This window comes from Pleurodeles waltl, chromosome 11 (genome assembly GCF_031143425.1).
Source record: "Pleurodeles waltl isolate 20211129_DDA chromosome 11, aPleWal1.hap1.20221129, whole genome shotgun sequence".
Lineage (NCBI taxonomy): Eukaryota > Metazoa > Chordata > Amphibia > Caudata > Salamandridae > Pleurodeles > Pleurodeles waltl.
This window is the reverse complement of record NC_090450.1, coordinates 926339213-926359017: the sequence shown is the minus strand read 5'-3', so window position 1 is coordinate 926359017 and position 19805 is coordinate 926339213. Positions and strand designations below refer to the sequence as shown.

General features: G+C 45.8%; 1 protein-coding gene across 4 annotated transcripts in view; it reads left to right on the top strand.

Moving 5' to 3' along the window:
- SBNO1 (strawberry notch homolog 1) overlaps window positions 1-19805 on the top strand; it is a 1077952-nt gene that overhangs the window by 828087 nt on the left and 230060 nt on the right. For all 4 annotated transcript variants that reach the window (XM_069214997.1, XM_069214996.1, XM_069214993.1 and 1 more), the window contains one exon: window positions 12611-12710. In XM_069214997.1, coding sequence (XP_069071098.1) covers window positions 12611-12710 — 100 coding nt within the window. The remainder of the gene's footprint in view (window positions 1-12610; window positions 12711-19805) is intronic.

Genomic DNA, 19805 nt, shown 5'->3' with positions numbered 1-19805 from the left:
ACAAAAGGCTGTGCAGAAAACGACCTTCTCAAGATTGATTGTGTTCTGCATTAAAATCTGCTACGCGCTGACCAAGAAGCAACCCCTGAAAGCTTGGGTGCTCATTTCACCAGAGCTGACATACCTGACATACGCACAACACATAACTTCTGGCGCAGCTAACGACGAGCCGAATGACACTACCTAAAGGCACACAGAGGTATCTTTCAAGATTTTCCAGTTCCAGTCTGACTCCTGAGGAATGTTGTAAGGTAAGGAGCTCGTAGTTAGATAGCCTCTACCGCTTAGCGAGTTACAAACGGTCAGGAGCTTGTTCATCTAATACCACTAAAGGTAAGAAGGATCTTCCATGGCTGTCCACCAAACTGTCCAAGTTGGTAATTGAGCTCAGAGTACTTTTTATGTATGATTTGTTGCTCCCTAGCATTATAAGTAAAACACAATTCAGCAGTGTACATGCAACAAGGTTATACTCAAGACACCACAAGAAGAGTTGAAAAAAGGAAGCAAACAGTACCCCATGATTAACAATTCTAAGTGTAGCTAAATGTGAATAAAACATATATCCGTACTTCCACCTCAGTGGCGATCTCCATTTACAATAATGGCAACGTTATGATCCAAGCCGCTGATACCAACTCAAGAAGGTTCAATTTCCAATGCTTCCCTCAAACTTTAGGAACTTAAGGGAAAAGCCCATAGTCTTAGCTCTGACACAACCAGACCTATTCCCCTCAAGGTATTCTCCTGTTACTGTCTTAACTTCTCCCCCATTAATATGAATAAACATCCTCCTTCCTGGCCCATTTACCTCTGTGGTTGATCCTCTCTCCTTCACCTATGACGTCTGTCTTCTCACATCACACCCATACTGTCAGCCACAATGTTGAAAAATTTCACAGAGATGGTCACGAGTCCCAGCAAACCAGCAGTGGTAACTTTACCAATGACTCCCTCTGGCATACAGGTTCATCGCAGCACAGCAGTACAGGTACAGGCTGACCCAGTTACCCATGCCGCTTTATTCTCGGCTCAGTCTCCAGCGGCCCTTTCCTGGCATACCAGGGTGAATGAGCTGAAACAGCTCAGAGAAACAACCTGATCAGTTCACAGCCTCACACCTCGCACAGGGAAAGCCTCTCACTGGTTTTCCCACTGTACCGCACTCCCTCCAGCGCTTTCCTCTTCCTCACAGGGCACACTGGCCATGGCAAGCAGGCAGGCGCTGATGCTTCAAGTTCTAGGGCAGGGAATCTTGGTGTCCTGGGTGATGTCCCAGGACACCAAGATTTTCCCACATCATAAGTCAGCCACAGTGATACGTGCATCAAAAGAGTAATCCCAGACCTAATTTTTATGATTTTCTTAACAGCCCCATCTCCCTTCCTAAAATGACTAGGCCCCTTGTTTGCGCAGTAATCTGATTTTTTTTAGATTAAAACGATAAAAGCAGTGCTGCCAAATAATTCAATAGACAGTCAAACCTAACCTTTCCTCCCCAAATGAAAATGCATTCTAGGGTGAGTTCAAAGACGTTCATGTAAGTGAATGTCAAGACCGCCTTGCACTTTGCATACCCTGTCCCCTCATTCTTTAATTAAAGCGATCCACAGTCATATCTCCCCATATCTGGATGCCAGTGATCTACTCCCTGCTGTCCCAATACGAAGTCCTAACTGTTTGGAAAAAGGAACACAATAACCCACTTTTGAAAAACCCATGAGCTGAGCCAGAAGACCTGAACATTTTCTAGTCCATGAATAATCTCTGTTACAGCAAAACCTTTGGAAAGCTACTCCGGAGAGAGACTTCAAGCCACAGATTTATCATTTGAATATTCCCCAGGCGTCAGCCTGGATCCAGAAACTTTTCAGAAGTACATCTGTGTACCAGTAGGTGGTGCGTGACAGCTCTGCACTGCCACTGATCCACTCCAGAAATAATGTGGGTGGAGTCTAAAAAGGTGCTACTCGCGTTTGTCATCACAGTTCCTTTCTGCAGCATCAGACAAATATCCAGAGTTTGGGGGTTATTCCAACTTTGGAGGAAGTGTTAATCCGTCCCAAAAGTGACGGAAAAGTGACGGATTTACCACCAGATGTATTACGAGTCCATTATATCCTATGGAACTCGTAATACGGCTGGTGGTATATCCATCACTTTACCGTCACTTTTGGGACGGATTAACACTCCTCCAAAGTTGGAATAACCCCCTTTGTCTCTTGTCTCTTTAAGGCCCTTACCTCAATCAAAAAGTAATTTTACAGGCTGCGAGGGGCTTGTTGCCTCCTTGGAAGATTGGCCTTAGGCTCTGTAAGTATTTTCTCAAACAAATGTCTGTGACAGATTCTCATCAGGTTTACCTGGGAGTCTAGCCACAACTCTTAAGGCCTGCAGTGTCTACATGATGATGAACCTGAAAGCCATATGAGACTGCAAGGTGAAACTCTACATCCCAAAGTGCCAGAAGACTCCATGGCCAAGTTGAAACTTTGGTCTTGTTTGAGATAGAAGTCATAGGAGTCGTTCAAGGGGTCAGTGTTCTTGTCAATCAGTCTTTTGGTAAATTATAGAAAAAAACACAAATCTAAGAGTTTCAACCTCCGAAGCCTGCTGGAGTTGAAATGTATTCTTATCTCAGTACTCCCTCCAGCCCCCTGTAGTAGACTGGTCCATGACTGGCCAGACTGACTAAATGTACTAAACTGCAAACCACAAATCATTGAATGCACCATATATCTAAGGGTCATCCTTGATGGGAGTCTAAACCAGAAAACTCACATACATGTACAACCATGAGTTCTCAACACTACTTTGGACTTCTCAAAATATCAAACCTTTAATTCCAGAATCAGATTTAAAAAATGTAGTACAATCTCTAGACTTCACTGTGGTAATGCACTGCAGTTCTCCCTAAAACAGATCTAGCTTCAATGAAGTTATCCTTTAGTGCTGCAGCAAGATTTAACTCAGGAGGGTTGTGCTTTGATGACATTACTCCAATGCTCATCAGTCTCTGCTGTCTTACAAGTGCATATTCAAAGTAGACTGCATTACATACAAAGCCTTGCATTTGGCTCCCCGAAATACCTGGCTTTAAAACTGAACCTATCTTTAGCCTTTCTCTTTATAGTACTGAACCATTTCGTAGAACACCCCAGGTTCTGTAAGAAGAGAACCGCCTTGATTTTATTTCTCTGTAAGTGCACCCCAAATATGTGTGGTCTCTCTGGAAATGCGCACTAACCCCTCATTTTTTGCTTTCAAGAAGATCTCAAAACTGCTACCGATTCAGAGCGATCTATGTAATTAAACTTACTGTGTTCCGTTATAAAGAGAAACCAGTTTGTTCCCGTCGTGTTTTAGACTCACCATAGACCAGCTACTAAATTAATGTTATTATGCACTTATTGTTGTAATTTTTCTAATAATATTGGATGTTGGTGTGATCAAGTCCAACAAAGCAATAGGAGTCGGTAATTTACAACATTGGAGGCTGTGTGGTGAAACACTAGATTGCTATTCTCTGACAACATCCCTGAGGCCCGACAAAACAGACATGGATAAAGGAATCCAAAATAATCTGTTCTGGTGATAGATTGGCTCATGGACTGAGATAATTCAAAGTGTCTGTCGCACCCAGACACTAGACTTTCATAGGATGCTTGGATCAGCTGACCACAGAAGGCAGAGAGGTGGAATTAAGGGTGAGGATCTTGGTCACTGTAGGATAAGAATAGTGCATGAAGATTAATGAAGTGCTGCTTCGAATACTGGCGGCACATGGACTTCAGCTGACCTAGTAATATGTCTTGTTGACTTCTGATTTGTCTAAATTCATTTTTTTTGTTTCCTCCACTGCATTACCTAATTGCAGATTCCTCCCTTTGTGACTATTCCCAGGCACCAGACTGGATCTGTAGATTTTTCTCAGCAAATCTTTCACTTTCCCTTGCACACTTGTAGGTGGCATTTTATGGCTGCATGTCGACTCTGTCCCACCTCTGAAATTACTCCGTAGCCTCAAATAGCGGCCACCCAATGTGCTAACATCGGTTCCTTTCTGCACCTTCCAACGCAGATCAGGAACGCTCCTTCCTTTTCTATCCTTTGACATAAACTATTTTGTTAATTTTTACAGTATGCAAGGGACATGTCTCCACTTAAAACCAAATGCTTCAAACTATGCAAGGGCTTCCATAAGAAGATGTCTGTGATGGACACCTTCTCCCCCCCACCCTTTCTAGTGTCTGGGTTCCTTACGGGACTCTTAAGTAGTTATATAACTGCGCCAGGATGAACCTGAAGACCATCTGATACCACAAGCTCAAGATCTGCAACGCTGAACAGCATCTAATAGCGCTTAAGGGCTGGTCTTGCTCAAAGTCAAGGACACAGATGCTGTTCTCTTTGGAGATCGTTCTCAAGAGAGGTCTTCTTCCCACTCCATCTCGAAGTCCAAGAAAAAACAAGTCTAAATGTTGCTCCCCTTTTTCCCATCACTCATCAGGAGAATTTTGGGTGCCTCCTGACCTCTGTCCTGGACCCCCTTGCACAGCTGATCCCTCAGCTATCCCAGTCCAACCCAAATTTTCAGGTCCTTCAGAGACCCCGCAGGAGGTCAAAGTCTTTAAGGAAGCCATGGTGAATATTTGTAGCACCCTACGGACACACTAGTTCAATTGAGTTCCTCCCTGGTTCCCTGTGCATCAAAGCAGGCACTGGGAGACCAACAGATTGTCTTATCGGACTCTGGAGCCAATCCACCACAACCTCAATCAGTCATGTCCACTTTGACCGAACACATGGCACCATTTGCACTTGGGTGTTACATTGCCTATACCAACACATTTTTCAGAACCCCATGACTCAGGTTATGATTTCCAGTTCTGCAAGGAATCAAATCTCTTTTGGATCTTCAAGATGCAGGTGGGCTAGATACATCCCCCTGAAACTAGCGTGAATTCTCCACCTGGCCCTTCCACAGGGGAGGCAGCATAATTTACTATGGTTATTAGAGGCTACAGGTGTCCTCGACCTCCCACTGCCTTCTGGTAGACGTAAAAACTAATGTTCTCACAGAAGTCCTGCAGCTTGGACAGACCTCTTCAAAACCACTCTTCCCATTCAGTGAGGTCCTGACTGGTATCTTGAGGGGCACTTGGGCCAAACCTGAATCATACTTGCCTCTGAATGGACCTATTGCTAGACGGCACAGACCTGCTTCGAGGGAACTAGTCTTTCCTCCTCCTGAACCCTATTTCCAAGAGACCCGTGGTGCAAACTTCCACAAGCAGGTTGAACCTTATCTTCTTCCCTATTACGCTTCCAGAAAGGGAATCCATACGCATGGCGGCCTTTAGGAAGAGAATGCTCTAATCTTCCAGCCTAATCCTCAGATCAGTCAACTCCAAGTTACCCACACATGTTATTGGACATGCTGAAGGAACTCTTACATGCAGTTCTTGATACGTTTTGAGACAATTTGGCTCAGGTAAAAGATGAGCAAGATGTGGCAAAGTAATGCATCAAAATTAGGCTGATTTCAGTTGCTTTGGTAGAGCTGTTGGTATCAGCGTGGTGCTTCACCGTTATGTCAAGGCATCACTGTTGGGCATGCCATTTGACAGCACCGGTCTCTGGAGATAAAACCAACTCAACCCTGTAATTAGGAAAGCAGCGCAAGAGCACGTTCTTTTGGCCTTTCAGTGCCCCTGCGATAATATCCCCACCAGTACTGGCTCTTTCGAGACTTCAACAGGGGATCCAGCAGAGGCAACGCCAAGGCCTTTTGAAGTAAAATTTGGGATCCGGCAGCTCTCCAGCACTCCTTAAACCCCTTGAATCTGTTCTCAGCGGCACATTGTCACCCTGTCTGAGGTAGAATACGTTATTACCTCCATTGGTGGCAGAGCAATCCAATGGACAGATGGGTGCTTCGAACTGTCCAGCATGGATACTCCACACCTTTCCTGTCCATCCTTGCTTGTATGTCACCTACACCACAGCAACTTCCAGAGCACCAGTGGTCCGTTACCCAAAGAGAAGTCCAGCCTTTTATGGACGAGGAAGCCATTATTGAGAGGGTGCTGACATCAGAAATAGGGTCTGAATGCTGGTACTGTTATTCTCTGGTGCTAAAGAAGGTTGGAGGCGTTTGTCCTATTTAAGACTTTTGTTGTCTGAACTTCGTAATCTTACAGGAAGTCTTCTAGATGCTCTTTCTTCCATGGGTACAGGTGATCTAGAGTGTGACATTTGATTTGCAGGAAGCCAATTTCCGCAAACCCATCCTGCAATCCCACATACAATAGCTTTTGCTTCCAAGTGTGCCATACACATTTTCAGTTCTGTGCTTCCCTTCAGCATCACCAAGGCCCCTCAGGTGTTCTCAAAAGTGATGGCTGTGGTCCCTCCACCTCTACAGAGGTGTAGAATACCAGTTTTCCCATTCTGCAGTGACTTCCTCTTAAAGGCAGGCTCAGTCGTAAATAATCTCCGGATGACTGCAAACGTTCTGACATCTTTCTGTTTTTTGATCAGAGTGCCAAAGTCTCACTTGACTCCTTCTCAGAGGGTACCCTTCATCTGAGCCATTTTGCTTGCAGTGCATTTTCGATCCTTCCCCTCACCTTACTCAGTCTGGGACTTTCAGGCTATGATCCCTATGTTTGGCCTCTGTTTCTGTGAAAGTGGCTCAGAGAACTCTTGGTCTCCTGCATCATGCTGATGGACCATGCCAGTTCACACTTGAGGGCTCTACATTGAGATCTGAAGTCTGTTGGCTCGGCACCAGGGGACAATGTTGGATTCCTCCATGTGTTGGATGAGACCGCAAAAGATCTGCAGTGATGGTTGCTAGACTGAAAATGGACCAGTGACAGGCTCCTGGCCCTGTCCTACCTTAAGCTGGTGGCCATGACAGATGCCTCCCTGTCTGGAAGCGGTGGAGATCAGAGGAGTCTGGTCTCCAGTGAAGTTGTGACTAAGCATCAGTTTTTCGGAGTTGTAATGTAATTTGCTTGGCATTAAGAGCCTTCCGCATATCCATCAAGAAGGGGCTGATGTAGTTCCTCATGAACTGCACTACCACAACGTGGTACTGAAGAAACTGGGCAGGATGGCGTTGTAGAACCTGTGCCAGGAGCATTAAGTCTTTGGAAGTTGCATCACTTCTTAGTTGGGGAGGCCATATGATAGAGAGTGCAATCAGGGCAGTTGGTCTTCAGCAGACTTCCCCCTCAGTATCAGCGTGTTAAAGTTGAGGTTGGTTCACTTAGCGTTAAAGGTGTTCGTACCTACCATCAGAGGAAGGCTGTTGCAGGTGCTCATGAAGAACATCACTGCTATGTGTTACTGCAACAACCAGGGTGGAGTGGGTTCTTGGGCACTGTGCTAGAAGGATTTTTGCCTCTGGAAGTGGCTGGACCGCCAAGGAGTTTCTCTGATGGTAAATCATCTGGCAGGATCTTTAAACACCATGGCGAACACACTCATTTGAAGGTGGGGCAGGGTATCTTCCAGCAATTAGGAGAACTCTGTTTTGATCATTATTGGCTCTTTTGCATATTAGAATTTCTAAAGCTGCTTTTTCGGACACAGATCCCATACAAAAGTGGAGCTTTGGACTCATTTACTCCTTCACTTCACTGCCTTTTTTCTCTGGGCTCTCAAGATCAGGAACAACTAGTCATAAGTCAACCTAGTGGCACCCGATTGGACCTGTAGAGTGTGGTACCTGGAACTGCTGGGCATGAACATTGGTTCTCTGATCAGGTTGCCTCTTCTGGGGTATCTTCTGTCGCAGCAGCAGGGCAGGGTTCTGCACAATTTGAATCTCCTTGCTTGGAAATTGAGCAGCCCCAGGGAGGGCATTGATCTCATTTTGGCAGCAAGGCATCCCTCCATTAAATCAGTGTATGCCATTTGTAACAAATTTATGGATTGGTGCAGCTAGCCATTACAAGCAAAGTTTTCTGAAGTTCAGTTGTTTTTTCTTTCCCTAGCCCAACAAGGACTTGCTTTGGGCACTGTGCTTTTCCTGTTGCCAACCTATACTCTTTATTTAAATCACCTGTTGTGAGACGTTTGAAAATTTGCAATTTGTTTCTGCCAAAACTTATATATACTTTATGAGCCGTTGCACATTTCTTTTGAGACATCTGCCACTGAAGATGGACTTTCTCATCACCATAGCATCAGCTATGTGTGAATTCGAGCTGCAGGCTTTCTGTTAACCAACCTTACACCACTTCCTTCCCTTATAAGTTTGCCTTAAGGACCCACAACTTCCTGTCTTCTGAAAATAGTCTCTCCTTTTCATGTCTGGCAGGTTGTCGCCCTTCTAGTGTTATTTGTTCAACATTATTCCTCTAAGGAAGAAGAGACTACATTGTTTGAACCCTAAAAAGGCAGTAAGTTTTTATATTGATCACACTAAGGAACATCAAGTTAATAATCAGCTCTTCGTAGGGTTTTCCGGGGCAAGATGTTGCAAAAACATTCCATTTCTTGGCTGATTGTTTTCTGCAGAAAAATGTGCTATGCATTGGTGAAAAAGTAGCTTTGAGAAGATTTGCGGGCTCATTCTACTAGTTCCAGTGCTACTACCACTGTCTAAGCAGATTCCTCAATGACCCTCTCACCTCCCTGTTCTGTGAAGTGGGCACTTTTTATATACAAAGAGATCCTAAGCTAGAGATCAGCACACTGGTTGTGCCAATCTGTCAATGGGCTCTGCATCCAGAGGGTGCAGAGATCCTACAAAGCAACTGACATCTGTGAATCAGTGGAGGTTATGTGAGGCTCTGCTCATCACTTTCAAGCGGAATGACATTGCAGCAGAGCTGCGCAACAAGACCACTAGGCTTGCAGGGGTACCACTTCTAAAGGTACTGAATTCAGTCTGATCCCTGGGAAAAATTCACAAGGTAAAGAATCTGCAGTGAGACATAGGGTCCGAAAGATCATTAGCATAAGTAACTAACTTGTTCATCAGGACATAGCCCAGCAGATCATGCGGACTGGTCTTGATACTACGGACTGTGGGCTAGTCCATGGGTACCAGTATTATAAGGCACCCTGCCTTGTTGCTTACCTCCAGATTTCCACGGGTGTACTGGCAATGATGGGCATGCTACTCCAGATCATGATCTTACCATGCTTTTCACTAAGGTGCTGGTGTTTATGATAGCTGAGTGTGGACTGTAGCAACTCAATGCTTTTAAATACTTAGACAGTTGGCTGGTGAAGACAGCACTGGTTGAGGAACATCTTAGTCACTAGGTGACTCACTTGTAGACTTGGGATTTACAGTGAGCACCCAAAAAAGCAACCTCAGAACCAACTCTGAAGTCATTTGTGGATTTGACACACAAACATCTGCCAATTCTACTGGCCTTACATCTGCTCGACCTCAAGGCCTTGACCATCCTGCTGGTTCTCCACACCAGATTGCATGAAAGTGCCTTCTGGCAGTGCCTGCGAGCCTCTCGCTTTTTGTCAGTTCACCCAGACCAGTGCTGTTGGATGAATAACTCCAGTCAGGATGTGAGTCATCTATTCTGCATTCTACGAGCACAGGTTCTCCTTGCAGGGTTGTGGCACCCATGTGTGTGTGATATAACGGCAAGGGCTTTTTTTCTTTTCTGTTTTTTTGGGGGGGGAGGGGGGGCTTTATAGCAACATTTGCATATATGTGCTAGAGCTGCTGGATGGTCCTCCTTCATATAAAGGCATTTCTTCCTTTAATATTGAGGATTGCAATTCACACCCTGAAGGACACCACACCCACTATCCTACAGAGATGGTGCTCTGAGATCATTGGCTCAGTGCTGGGAGGCAGTTTTCCTGTGGCACTAGACAGAGCAAATGTGTAATTTTCCTGTATTGGCCTGTCTGGCAAGGTCTTGCAATGTAAGTGTGAACACGATCACCTCTTGCTGGAGAATCGCAAGTGGAAACTACACCCCAAAGTGACAGGTTTCTAGACTGTGGTGTCCAACTGCAGAACTCTTTGCTAGAACAAAGTTTTCTCCGTTTTGTGCTGTACACTTCCCTGTGAATGGTCCCTTGGGGCTACTTTGAAGTTCAGCTGATCTCAGAGCTCACTGTAAGCATTTCCACCAATTTCTCTTCACTCAAGATTCCTGTGAAAATTGCATGAGAAACAAGCATTGTTGATCACAGTTGCCGTGGATTGGGTATGGCCGATCTGGTTCTCCAAGCTCCATCACTGAAAGCTGCGGCTGCACCCATGAAGATTGATTGATACTCTCTAGATTGCTCTTTCCTCCCTACAGAAGTCACAGTTATCTCCTTGACTGAAAGAAAACCTACTACGAAGTCCATTATGGGGGGGTTTTGGAACAAATTTGTGCCGTGGTGCAGATGAGAAGACTTTGGTCGAGACCTTTTAATGTACCTTTCAGTGTAGCTCGTCTATCTTCCAGGTTCCTTTCCGCCCCCTCTTCCCACCAAGGAGAAGAGACTACATACACTGAATCTCAAGTATGCAGGCTCAAGAATACTCAACAGGACAAAGTGGATGTTCAGCTCTTTGTAGGTTTTGTAGGAGCCATGCTAACAATGCACCATTTCTCATTGGGTAATCCTGTGCATTGAGCACTGCTATACCTTGGCCAAGAAAGACCCTATGGAGGGTATTTGTGTCCAGTCCAATAGGGCGATGGTTCCTTCTATGGTTCTTACCAGTCATTCCAGTGGCTGAAGCTTACTTTTACTAAACATGATTGCCTCAGAGCCCAAGCACAGAGTGAGGAATCCTTTGCCAGGACTGCGCTGCATAATTGTTTTTTGGTTAATTCACACTACTCACATTCTACCCTTCTGATGGTCTTGCTTTATAACTCCTTAAGATGAGGAAACTTCAGTAAGATGCATCCATCAGACATAAAGGTTACTTAACTATCGTTCTGATGGATACACAATCTACCCCCAAGAATTCTCCAGCGGTTTGCCACTGAGAATAACTAGCTTGTTCTTGAGTTTGTTGTAGAATAGTCATCATGGAGAAGCTAAATGTTCTTTCATGAGCTCTGGTACGACTTCTCAGTGGACAACTCTTCATTGAGTCATTGGAGCGGCGCACATACCTAGGCACCGCCAGAAAGGAACAGTACCTTCCTTACATGACTAAATTCACCCTACAGAGTTTGTGCATGACGACGGGTCATTTAATTGCCATTACCATAAGTGTTGGTTGTTCTATGGTATTGTGTTTCTCAGTTTCAAGAATTAGTTTTAATAGAGGATCCTGAGAAATTATTTTTTTCTTTTACATAGGTGAACCACTCTTGATTTTAAGACGCTTGTCATGGTTGGTTTTTAATCGTCCTAATTATTGTCAGAGCTTGTACACCTCGGCCCCTTTCCTAACATGCTGGAGACCACTAATCTAGCGTTCAGAAGTAAAGCATCTAGAACACTTACCAGGTGCCAGTTGAATGAGTTGTTAAGGACATCGGAGATTGTTCTTTTTAAGGGTGGATTCAAATCTGGCATTTGAGTGGATGTTCATGAATCAGTTTTTGCATTGATTAAAGTGCTGTTACATAGGTTGGTATATTTGCCTGTGGTTATGCACAATCCACTTCATCCACTGTCCCCTTTTGCATGCGCCTGACCTTAAAATTTATGTTCTAGCAATTAATAGGCTGTGACATGCCAAAGTCATTCATGTGATATAATCCCAGGTTCTTGGTAGACTGTCCGGGAATGATTCGCTAGCTCATGAAGCAGTGGGATGTTGTGGAGTAGACGGGAAAGATGGATTATTTGTAGAGAGAAACACATTAGTTTTGCACTCATTCAAATTGAGGTAGTTTCTGCACAACGTTGCTCTATAATATGGGTGATGGGTAACTTCCCTTGTGTCTATACTGATGTCCACTGAACTGTTGCTACTGTAAGTAGTGTGTAAGAAGAATTTGGAATTTTTCAGGCACAGTGGGGACGCCCTACATAGGCTGAAAGAATGAACACAAAGGGAACCCATTGAGAATGTCACACAAGAGATTGTTAATGCTCAGGGCCTAAAATGTCTTTGTTCGGTCTTGGAAAAATATTTGAACCAGATGAGTGATTTCTCAGTTGCTCTAATAAATGAAGTCTAGAGAGGGCGGTTTGGCGCTGAATGGTTGTTATGTTGAACATGGCTGAAAAACCAGCATGGTAGTATTGTAGTCGTGGGCAGGACATTGCCTAAAACAGTAGCAAAGTATTTTTGTTTATTTTGAAGCAGTTAAACTTTGGGTTTGTAGTTTGCTTATGTTCGCTAACTTTAAATGCACCTTAAGCTAAAACTGGACTGTTAATTCCACTTATTTTGACAGCACTATTATTAACTGTTTTGCATGCTTTACAGTCTTGCTGTTTTGTAACAGCTGAAAATACCAATGCTGTCAAAATTACTGTTATAATTTTGTTGTTCTCTGATTCGAGTTGACTTTTTGATTTTCTGAGGTGGTACATAACCTGCTGTACAGTCCTTTAAGGTAATTGCTTGCCCCTTTACAGCACATCCAGTGCTTTACATGGGTAGATATGTTTGTTTCTGCCATCCTTCTGAAATGTAATTGTTCTTTTATAGTATGGGAGAAATGCTTTGGAAATAGTGATGAAATCAATAGTAAACCTTGACGTTCCACTGGTATCCCCTTCTGCTGACTATCCAGGCGACTTCTTTAAAGGTAAAGAGTTATTTCATTCAATTGAACTACATATTTGCATTGTGACGAGGCTACACAGGTAGGTTTAAACTCTTCCTTATTCCAGACATCCTGCATAGTATATCATTAATGACACTGAACAGTTATTTATGAGAGCTAAGCACTTACAAATGTTTAGACAATGAAACTGAGAATCAGAGAGGTGAAGTGGTTTTTTTAATGCTTCGTTACTTTTTCGAGCTGGATTCGTTTTTATAAAAAAAAGACAGTTCAAACTATACAACTCTACTGTAGGAGGCTGGCTCAGTTTATGGTGTACACCTGTGGTGTGGCATTCTATACTGAATCCATGCAATCCTTATTGATAGTAGTAGGTGTTTAGATAGCAGAAGCTCTCTAGAGTTAGCTGAGGCAAGCAGCTAAAGCTTATCCAGGGGGAATGTAAACGAGTCCAATAGCAGGAGCAGGAGCCACAGCCTCCCAACTTAGAAAGAAGACAATCAGGACCCAGAGGAGGCCACAGACTCACCACCTGTGAAGCAGGATCATTGGACGTCTGGGGATAGCAGACCCCACCAACTGGTTGACGTTGCCTTGAGGTGCCTTTGGTTGCAAGGGAGTGACTCACTCCAAGGGAGATTCCTTCTTGCTTCCTGGTGCAGAGTCCTTGTGACCCTGGAGAATGCACAGCCTTGGATTTTGCAGAATTCTTATAGGATCCAGAGAAACAATGTTGCAGTGGGGTGCCTTCCCACCAGAAGCAGACTTGTTCAGTTCCAAGGAAGACCAGCAGCAGTTTCAGAGGCCAGGAGCAGAAGATGTTGTGCAGAGATTTCCTTGAAGAGTCTTGCTTGACGAATCTTAGGACCCACCTGCGGGGGAGCCCATAAATAACCCTAAAAAGAGGTTTATCAATCTGCAGTGACCCACCTATCAGTGTGGGTCAGGGACATCACCTACCTGGCCTAACCAACCAGATGCTCCCAGGGTCCTCTGTACATCTTATTTTCAAGATGTCAGAATTATGTGGCCACCTGGCAGAGCTCTGGACACCTCCCTAGGGGAGGAGCTGTACAGGGGTGTGGTCACTCACCTGTCTCTTGTGCGGTTTTGCGCCAGAACAGGAATCTGAGTTCCTGAACTGGTGCAGACTGGATCATGCAAGGAGGGTACCAAATGTGCCCTTCAAAGCAGTATGGCACTTAGAGGCCACCCCAGCCCTTAAACACCTAGTACGCAGAAAGAGGGGGTCACACTTCTCCCTTGCAGGAAATCCTCTGTTCTGCTTCTCAAGCCTGAGCCTGGCTCACCAGCAGGAGGGCAGAACAGTGTTTGGGGACATCAGCAGCATGAACTGGCATCTAGACCCCGAAAGAGTGCAGAGGCAGAACTGAAAGATCCAAGTACATGGTATCATGTAGCTAACACTGGAATCAGTGTAGTTGAATGATTCCAACATGTTTGACTCCAAACATGCCTAGGTTCGGAATAGCCATTATGTAGCTGGACCACTTGTGTTGACCAGTGTCCAGTACATACCTTAAAATGGCTTCCCCGCACTTACAGAGTCCAGGAATTGGCCCGGGGTCTGTAGGGGTACAGTGTTACCGTCACCTTTGGAGGCATGCACCCTGCCCTTGGGCTGAAGGGCCTACCTGAGGGGTGACTTATAATGTCCAAATGCAGTGGCTTGGTTTGGCATTGAAAGGGTGCATGCACCCTGTCACACAGGCTGCAATGGCAGGCCTGCAGTCATTTTGCATGGGCTCCCTATTGGTAGTATAATACGTGCTACAGGCCATTGGGGCTCCCTGGTGCACCAATACCCTGGGTACCTAGGTTCCATGTACTAGGGACTTACAGGGATACACCAGTATGCCAATTGTGGGTGTGAAAAGTAACAACTAAATTTAGGGGAAAGCGCACCCTCACTGGGGTCTTGGTTAGCAGGATCCCAGGGAACTGCAGTCCAAACACACTGATATCAGGCAAAAAGTGGAGGTAACTATGTCAGAAAGATGGCACTTTCCTACATAACCTCCCCCTCAAACGAAGGTAATGTGAGGCTAAACTTGTCTAGTTGTCTTCATTATCTAAGTGGAAATATCTGGAAAGTCCATCTGAATTTGCATGGTTACTCAGTGGTCTATGTTCCACTAAAATGTCCATTCCCTGTAGGGAAATTGACCACCTCAAAAGTTTGGGATTCTCACCTTTCATCTGTTTGAGCCAGAGGAGAGGGGCTTGTGATATGTCTGAACATGAAGTGAGTGCCAAACAGGTATGGCCTCAACTCCTTCACGGCCTAGACCACAGCAAAGGCCTCCCTCCTAGTGGCTGACCAGTGCTTTTCTCTGGGGGTCAGCCTCCTGCTGATAAAAGCTCAAGGTTGATTTTGTCCCTCTTCGATTAGCTGTGAGAGTACTGCTCCTATTCCTACTTCAGAAGCATCAGTCTGGAAAATGAATTGTTTGGAATAGTCTGGGATTTTGAGAATTGGAACTGAGCACATGACCTTTTTCACAGTATCAAAGGGCTCTTGACAGCTAACTGACTACAATACCTTTTTAGGCAATTTTTAGGTCATTCAAGGGTGCTACAATGTAGCCTTACCCTTTCACAAATTGTCTTTAGTACCCACTCAGGCCCAGAAAAGTTCTGACCTAGGTCTGGGTAGTTGGAGCAACCCAATCCATAATGGTTTGGATTTTGCTCTGAAGGGGCTGAACTTGGCTTCCACCTGCCAGTTGGCCCAATGAAACTTCTTTGCTCTGCCCTATCTGACATTTTGTCACCTTGATAGTGAGGCCTGCCTTTTTTAAGGCCTCAAGTATGCTCCTGAGGTGGACCAGGTGATCCGACCAGGTGGAGCTCAAGACAGCAATATCATCTAGATATGCTTGCACTAAGGTCTTCCAGGCCTGCCAGAACTTGATTCACCAACCTCTGGAATGTGGCTGGTGCCTTTTTCAAACCAAAGGGCATCACAGTAAAGTGATAGTGCTCACCAGAAGTGGAAAATACTGTTTTAGGATTGGCAGCATCAGTTAACTTGATTTGCCAATAGCCTGATTTCAGGTCAAATGTGCTGAGAGACTTGGCTAAAGTCAGAGTACTAATCAGTTCATCTGCCCTAGAAATCGGATGGGCATCAGTCTTAGTGACTACTTGGAGGCCTCAATAGTCTGCACAAAACCTAATTTCTGTCCTTCCACCCTGGAAATGAGGTTTTGGCACAAGGACTACTGGGCTAGCCCAAGGGCTAACAGAAGGCTCAGTCACTCCCAAATCCAGCATATTTTGGACTTCTGCCCTGATGCAATATCTGACATGTCCAGGCTGCCTGTAGATTTTACTTTTTACAGTTAGGCTATCACCTGTATCTACATCATGAGCACGCCAGGTGATTTGACCAGGGGTCAAGAGAGAAGTTCAGAAATCTGATTGGGAACTTGTCTGCTGCCAGGTTCTTGCTGTTCAGAGAGGCAGTCTGCAAAGACTACTCCATCTACTGAACCATCAACAGGTTTGTTGGAGAGAAGGTCCGGGAGAAGGGTCACTTTCTGGTTCCTGCCCTTCATCAGTGGCCATGAGCAAGCACATGTCAGCGCTGTCGCAATAAGGTTTTAGGCAATTCACATGAAGCATCCTATGGAGACTTCTTGGTGTGCCCAGGTCAACCAAGTAGGTGACCTCTCCTTTCTGCTCTAAGATTGTTTGGAGGTGTAGGAAAGTACCATCTTGCCTGGCATGTTACCCCCATATTTCACTGTATATATGTTGTTTTAGTTGTATGTGTCACTGGGACCCTGTCAGCCAGTATGGGTTACCTGTGTGATGACTGTCTCACTGAGGCTCTGCTAACCAGAACCTCAGTGGTTATGCTCTCTCATTTCTTTCCAAATTGTCACTAACAGGCTAGTGACCAATTTCACCAATTTACATTGGCATACTGGAACTCCCTTATAATTCCCTAGTATATGGTACTGAGATACCCAGGGTATTGGGGTTCCAGGAGATCCCTATGGGCTGCAGCATTTCTTTTACCACCCATAGGGAGCTCTGACAATTCTTACACGGGCCTGCCACTGCAGCCTGAGTGAAATAACGTCCACGTTATTTCACAGCCATTTACCACTGCACTTAAGTAACTTATAAGTCACCTATATGTCTAACCTTTACCTGGTAAAGGTTGGGTGCTAAGTTACTTAGTGTGTGGGCACCCTGGCACTAGCCAAGGTGCCCCCACATTGTTCAGGGCAAATTCCCCGGACTTTGTGAGTGCGGGGACACCATTACGTGTGTGCACTATACATATGTCACAACATATGTATAGCGTCACAATGATAACTCCGAACATGGCCATGTAACATGTCTAAGATCATTGGGGAGACAATTCCATGATCCCCCGAGTCTCTAGCACAGACCCGGGTACTGCCAAACTACCTTTCCCGGGGTTTCACTGCAGCTGCTGCCAACCCCTCAGACAGGTTTTTGACCTCCTGGGGTCCAGCCAGGCTTGGCCCAGGAAGGCAGAACAAAGGACTTCCTCAGAGAGAGGGTGTTACACCCTCTCCCTTTGGAAAAAAGGTGTCAGGGCTGGGGAGGAGTAGCCTCCCCCAGCCTCTGGAAATGCTTTGATGGGCACAGATGGTGCCCATCTCTGCATAAGCCAGTCTACACCGGTTCAGGGATCCCCCAGCCCTGCTCTGGCGCGAAACTGGACAAAGGACAAAGGTGCCCAGAGCTCCTCCAGTGTGCTCCAGACCTCTGCCATCTTGGAAACAGAGGTGCTGCTGGCACACTGGACTGCTCTGAGTGGCCAGGGCCAGCAGGTGACGTCAGAGACTCCTTCTGATAGGCTCTTACCTGTGTTGCTAGCCTATCCTCCTTCCTAAGTAGCCAAACCTCCTTTTCTGGCTAATTAGGGTCTCTGCTTTGGGGAATTCTTTAGATAATGAATGCAAGAGCTCATCAGAGTTCCTCTGCATCTCTCTCTTCACCTTCTGCCAAGGAATCGACCGCTAACTGCTCTGGACGCCTGCAAAACCGCAACAAAGTAGCAAAGACAACTACTACAACCTTGTATCGCTGATCCAGCCGCCTTCTCGACTGTTTTCCTGGTGGTGCATGCTGTGGGGGTAGCCTGCCTCCTCTCTGCACTAGAAGCTCCGAAGAAATCTCCCGTGGGTCGACGGAATCTTCTCCCTGCAACCGCAGGCACCAAAAGACTACATCACCGGTCCTCTGGGTCCCCTCTCAGCACGACGAGTGTGGTCCCTTGAACTCAGCAACTCTGTCCAAGTGACTCCCACAGTCCAGTGACTCTCCAGTCCAAGTTTGGTGGAGGTAAGTCCTTGCCTCCCCACGCTAGACTGCATTGCTGGGTACCGCGTGATTTGCAGCTGCTCCGGCTCCTGTGCACTCTTCCAGGATTTCCTTTGTGCACAACCAAGCCTGGGTCCCCGGCACTCTAACCTGCAGTGCACGACCTCCTGAGTTGTCCTCCGGCGTTGTGGGACCTTCATTTGTGACTTCGGGTGAGCTCTGGTTCACTCTTCTTCGTAGTGCCTGTTCCGGCACTTCTGCGGGTGCTGCTTGCTTCTGAGAGGGCTCTTTGTCTTGCTGGGCGCCCCCTCTGTCTCCTCACGCAATTGGCGACATCCTGGTCCCTCCTGGGGCCACAGCAGCATCCAAAAACCCTAACCGCAACCCTTGCAGCTAGCAAGGCTTGTTTGCGCTCTTTCTGCACGGAAAGACCCCTGCAAGCTTCTTCACGATATGGGACATCCATCCTCCAAGGGTAAAGTCCCTAGTCCTCTTCGTTCTTGCAGAATCCACAGCTTTTACCATCCGGTGGCAGCTTCTTTGCACCCACAGCTGGCATTTCCTGGGCATCTGCCCACTCCCGACTTGAGTGTGACTCTTGGACTTGGTCCCCTTGTTCCACAGGTACTCTCGTCTGGAAATCCATCGTTGTTGCATTGCTGGTGTCAGTCTTCCTTGCAGAATTCCCCTATCACGACTTCTGTGCTCTCTGGGGAACTTAGGTGCTCTTTACACCCACTTTTCATGGTCTTGAGGTGGGCTATTTACCTAACCCTCACTGTTTTCTTACAGTCCCAGCGACTCTTTACAAGCTCACATAGGTTTGGGGTCCATTTGTGGTTTGCATTCCACTTCTAGAGTATATGGTTTGTGTTGCCCCTATACCTATGTGCTCTCATTGCAATCTATTGTGACTGTACATTGCTTGCTTTGCTTTCTATTGCTATTACTGCATATTTTTGGTATTGTGTACATATATCTTGTGTATATTTGCTATCCTCATACTGAGGGTACTCACTGAGATACTTTTGGCATATTGTCATAAAAATAAAGTACCTTTATTTTTAGTATATCTGTGTATTGTGCCTTCTTATGATATTGTGCATATGACACTAGTGGTATAGTGGGAGCTTTGCATGTCTCCTAGTTCAGCCTAAGCTGCTCTGCTAAGCTACCCTTTTCTATCAGCCTACGCTGCTAGACACCTCTTCTACACTAATAAGGGATACCTGGACCTGGTGCAGAGTGTAAGTACCCCTTGGTACCACTACAAACCAGGCCAGCCTCCTACAGGGGGCCACTCCGTTGTCTTGGAGTGCTCTTGGGGCTACAGGCTCTAAGTCACACACTTTCTGTCCTGGCTGGTAAACAGTCAGCACAGCCTTTTGGTCATGCCAGAGCTTTTGAAGCTCTTGGCTGGCCTCAATATTTTTTTTAAGCCTTCTTCATGTACTCTGCCATGCATGGATGTAGGCCTAGCACGTAGTCAACTATGTCTTGCTTAGGGGGGCTTGAGAGTGTGCTCCCAACCCTTCTTTACAAGAGCAAGAGGACCCTAACTGGATGTCCAAACAGTCTTTCAAATGGACTGTAGCCCACTCCCTTCTGAGGAACCTCTCTGTAGGTAACTAGAAGGCAAGGTTGTAGGCCATCCCATCTTCTACGTTTTTATGAGAGTACCATAATCATATCTTTTAGGGTTTTGTTGAATCACTCAACTAACCCATTCACTTGTGGATGATAAGGAGTGGTGAATTTATAGGTTACACCAAAGTCCTTCCACATTGC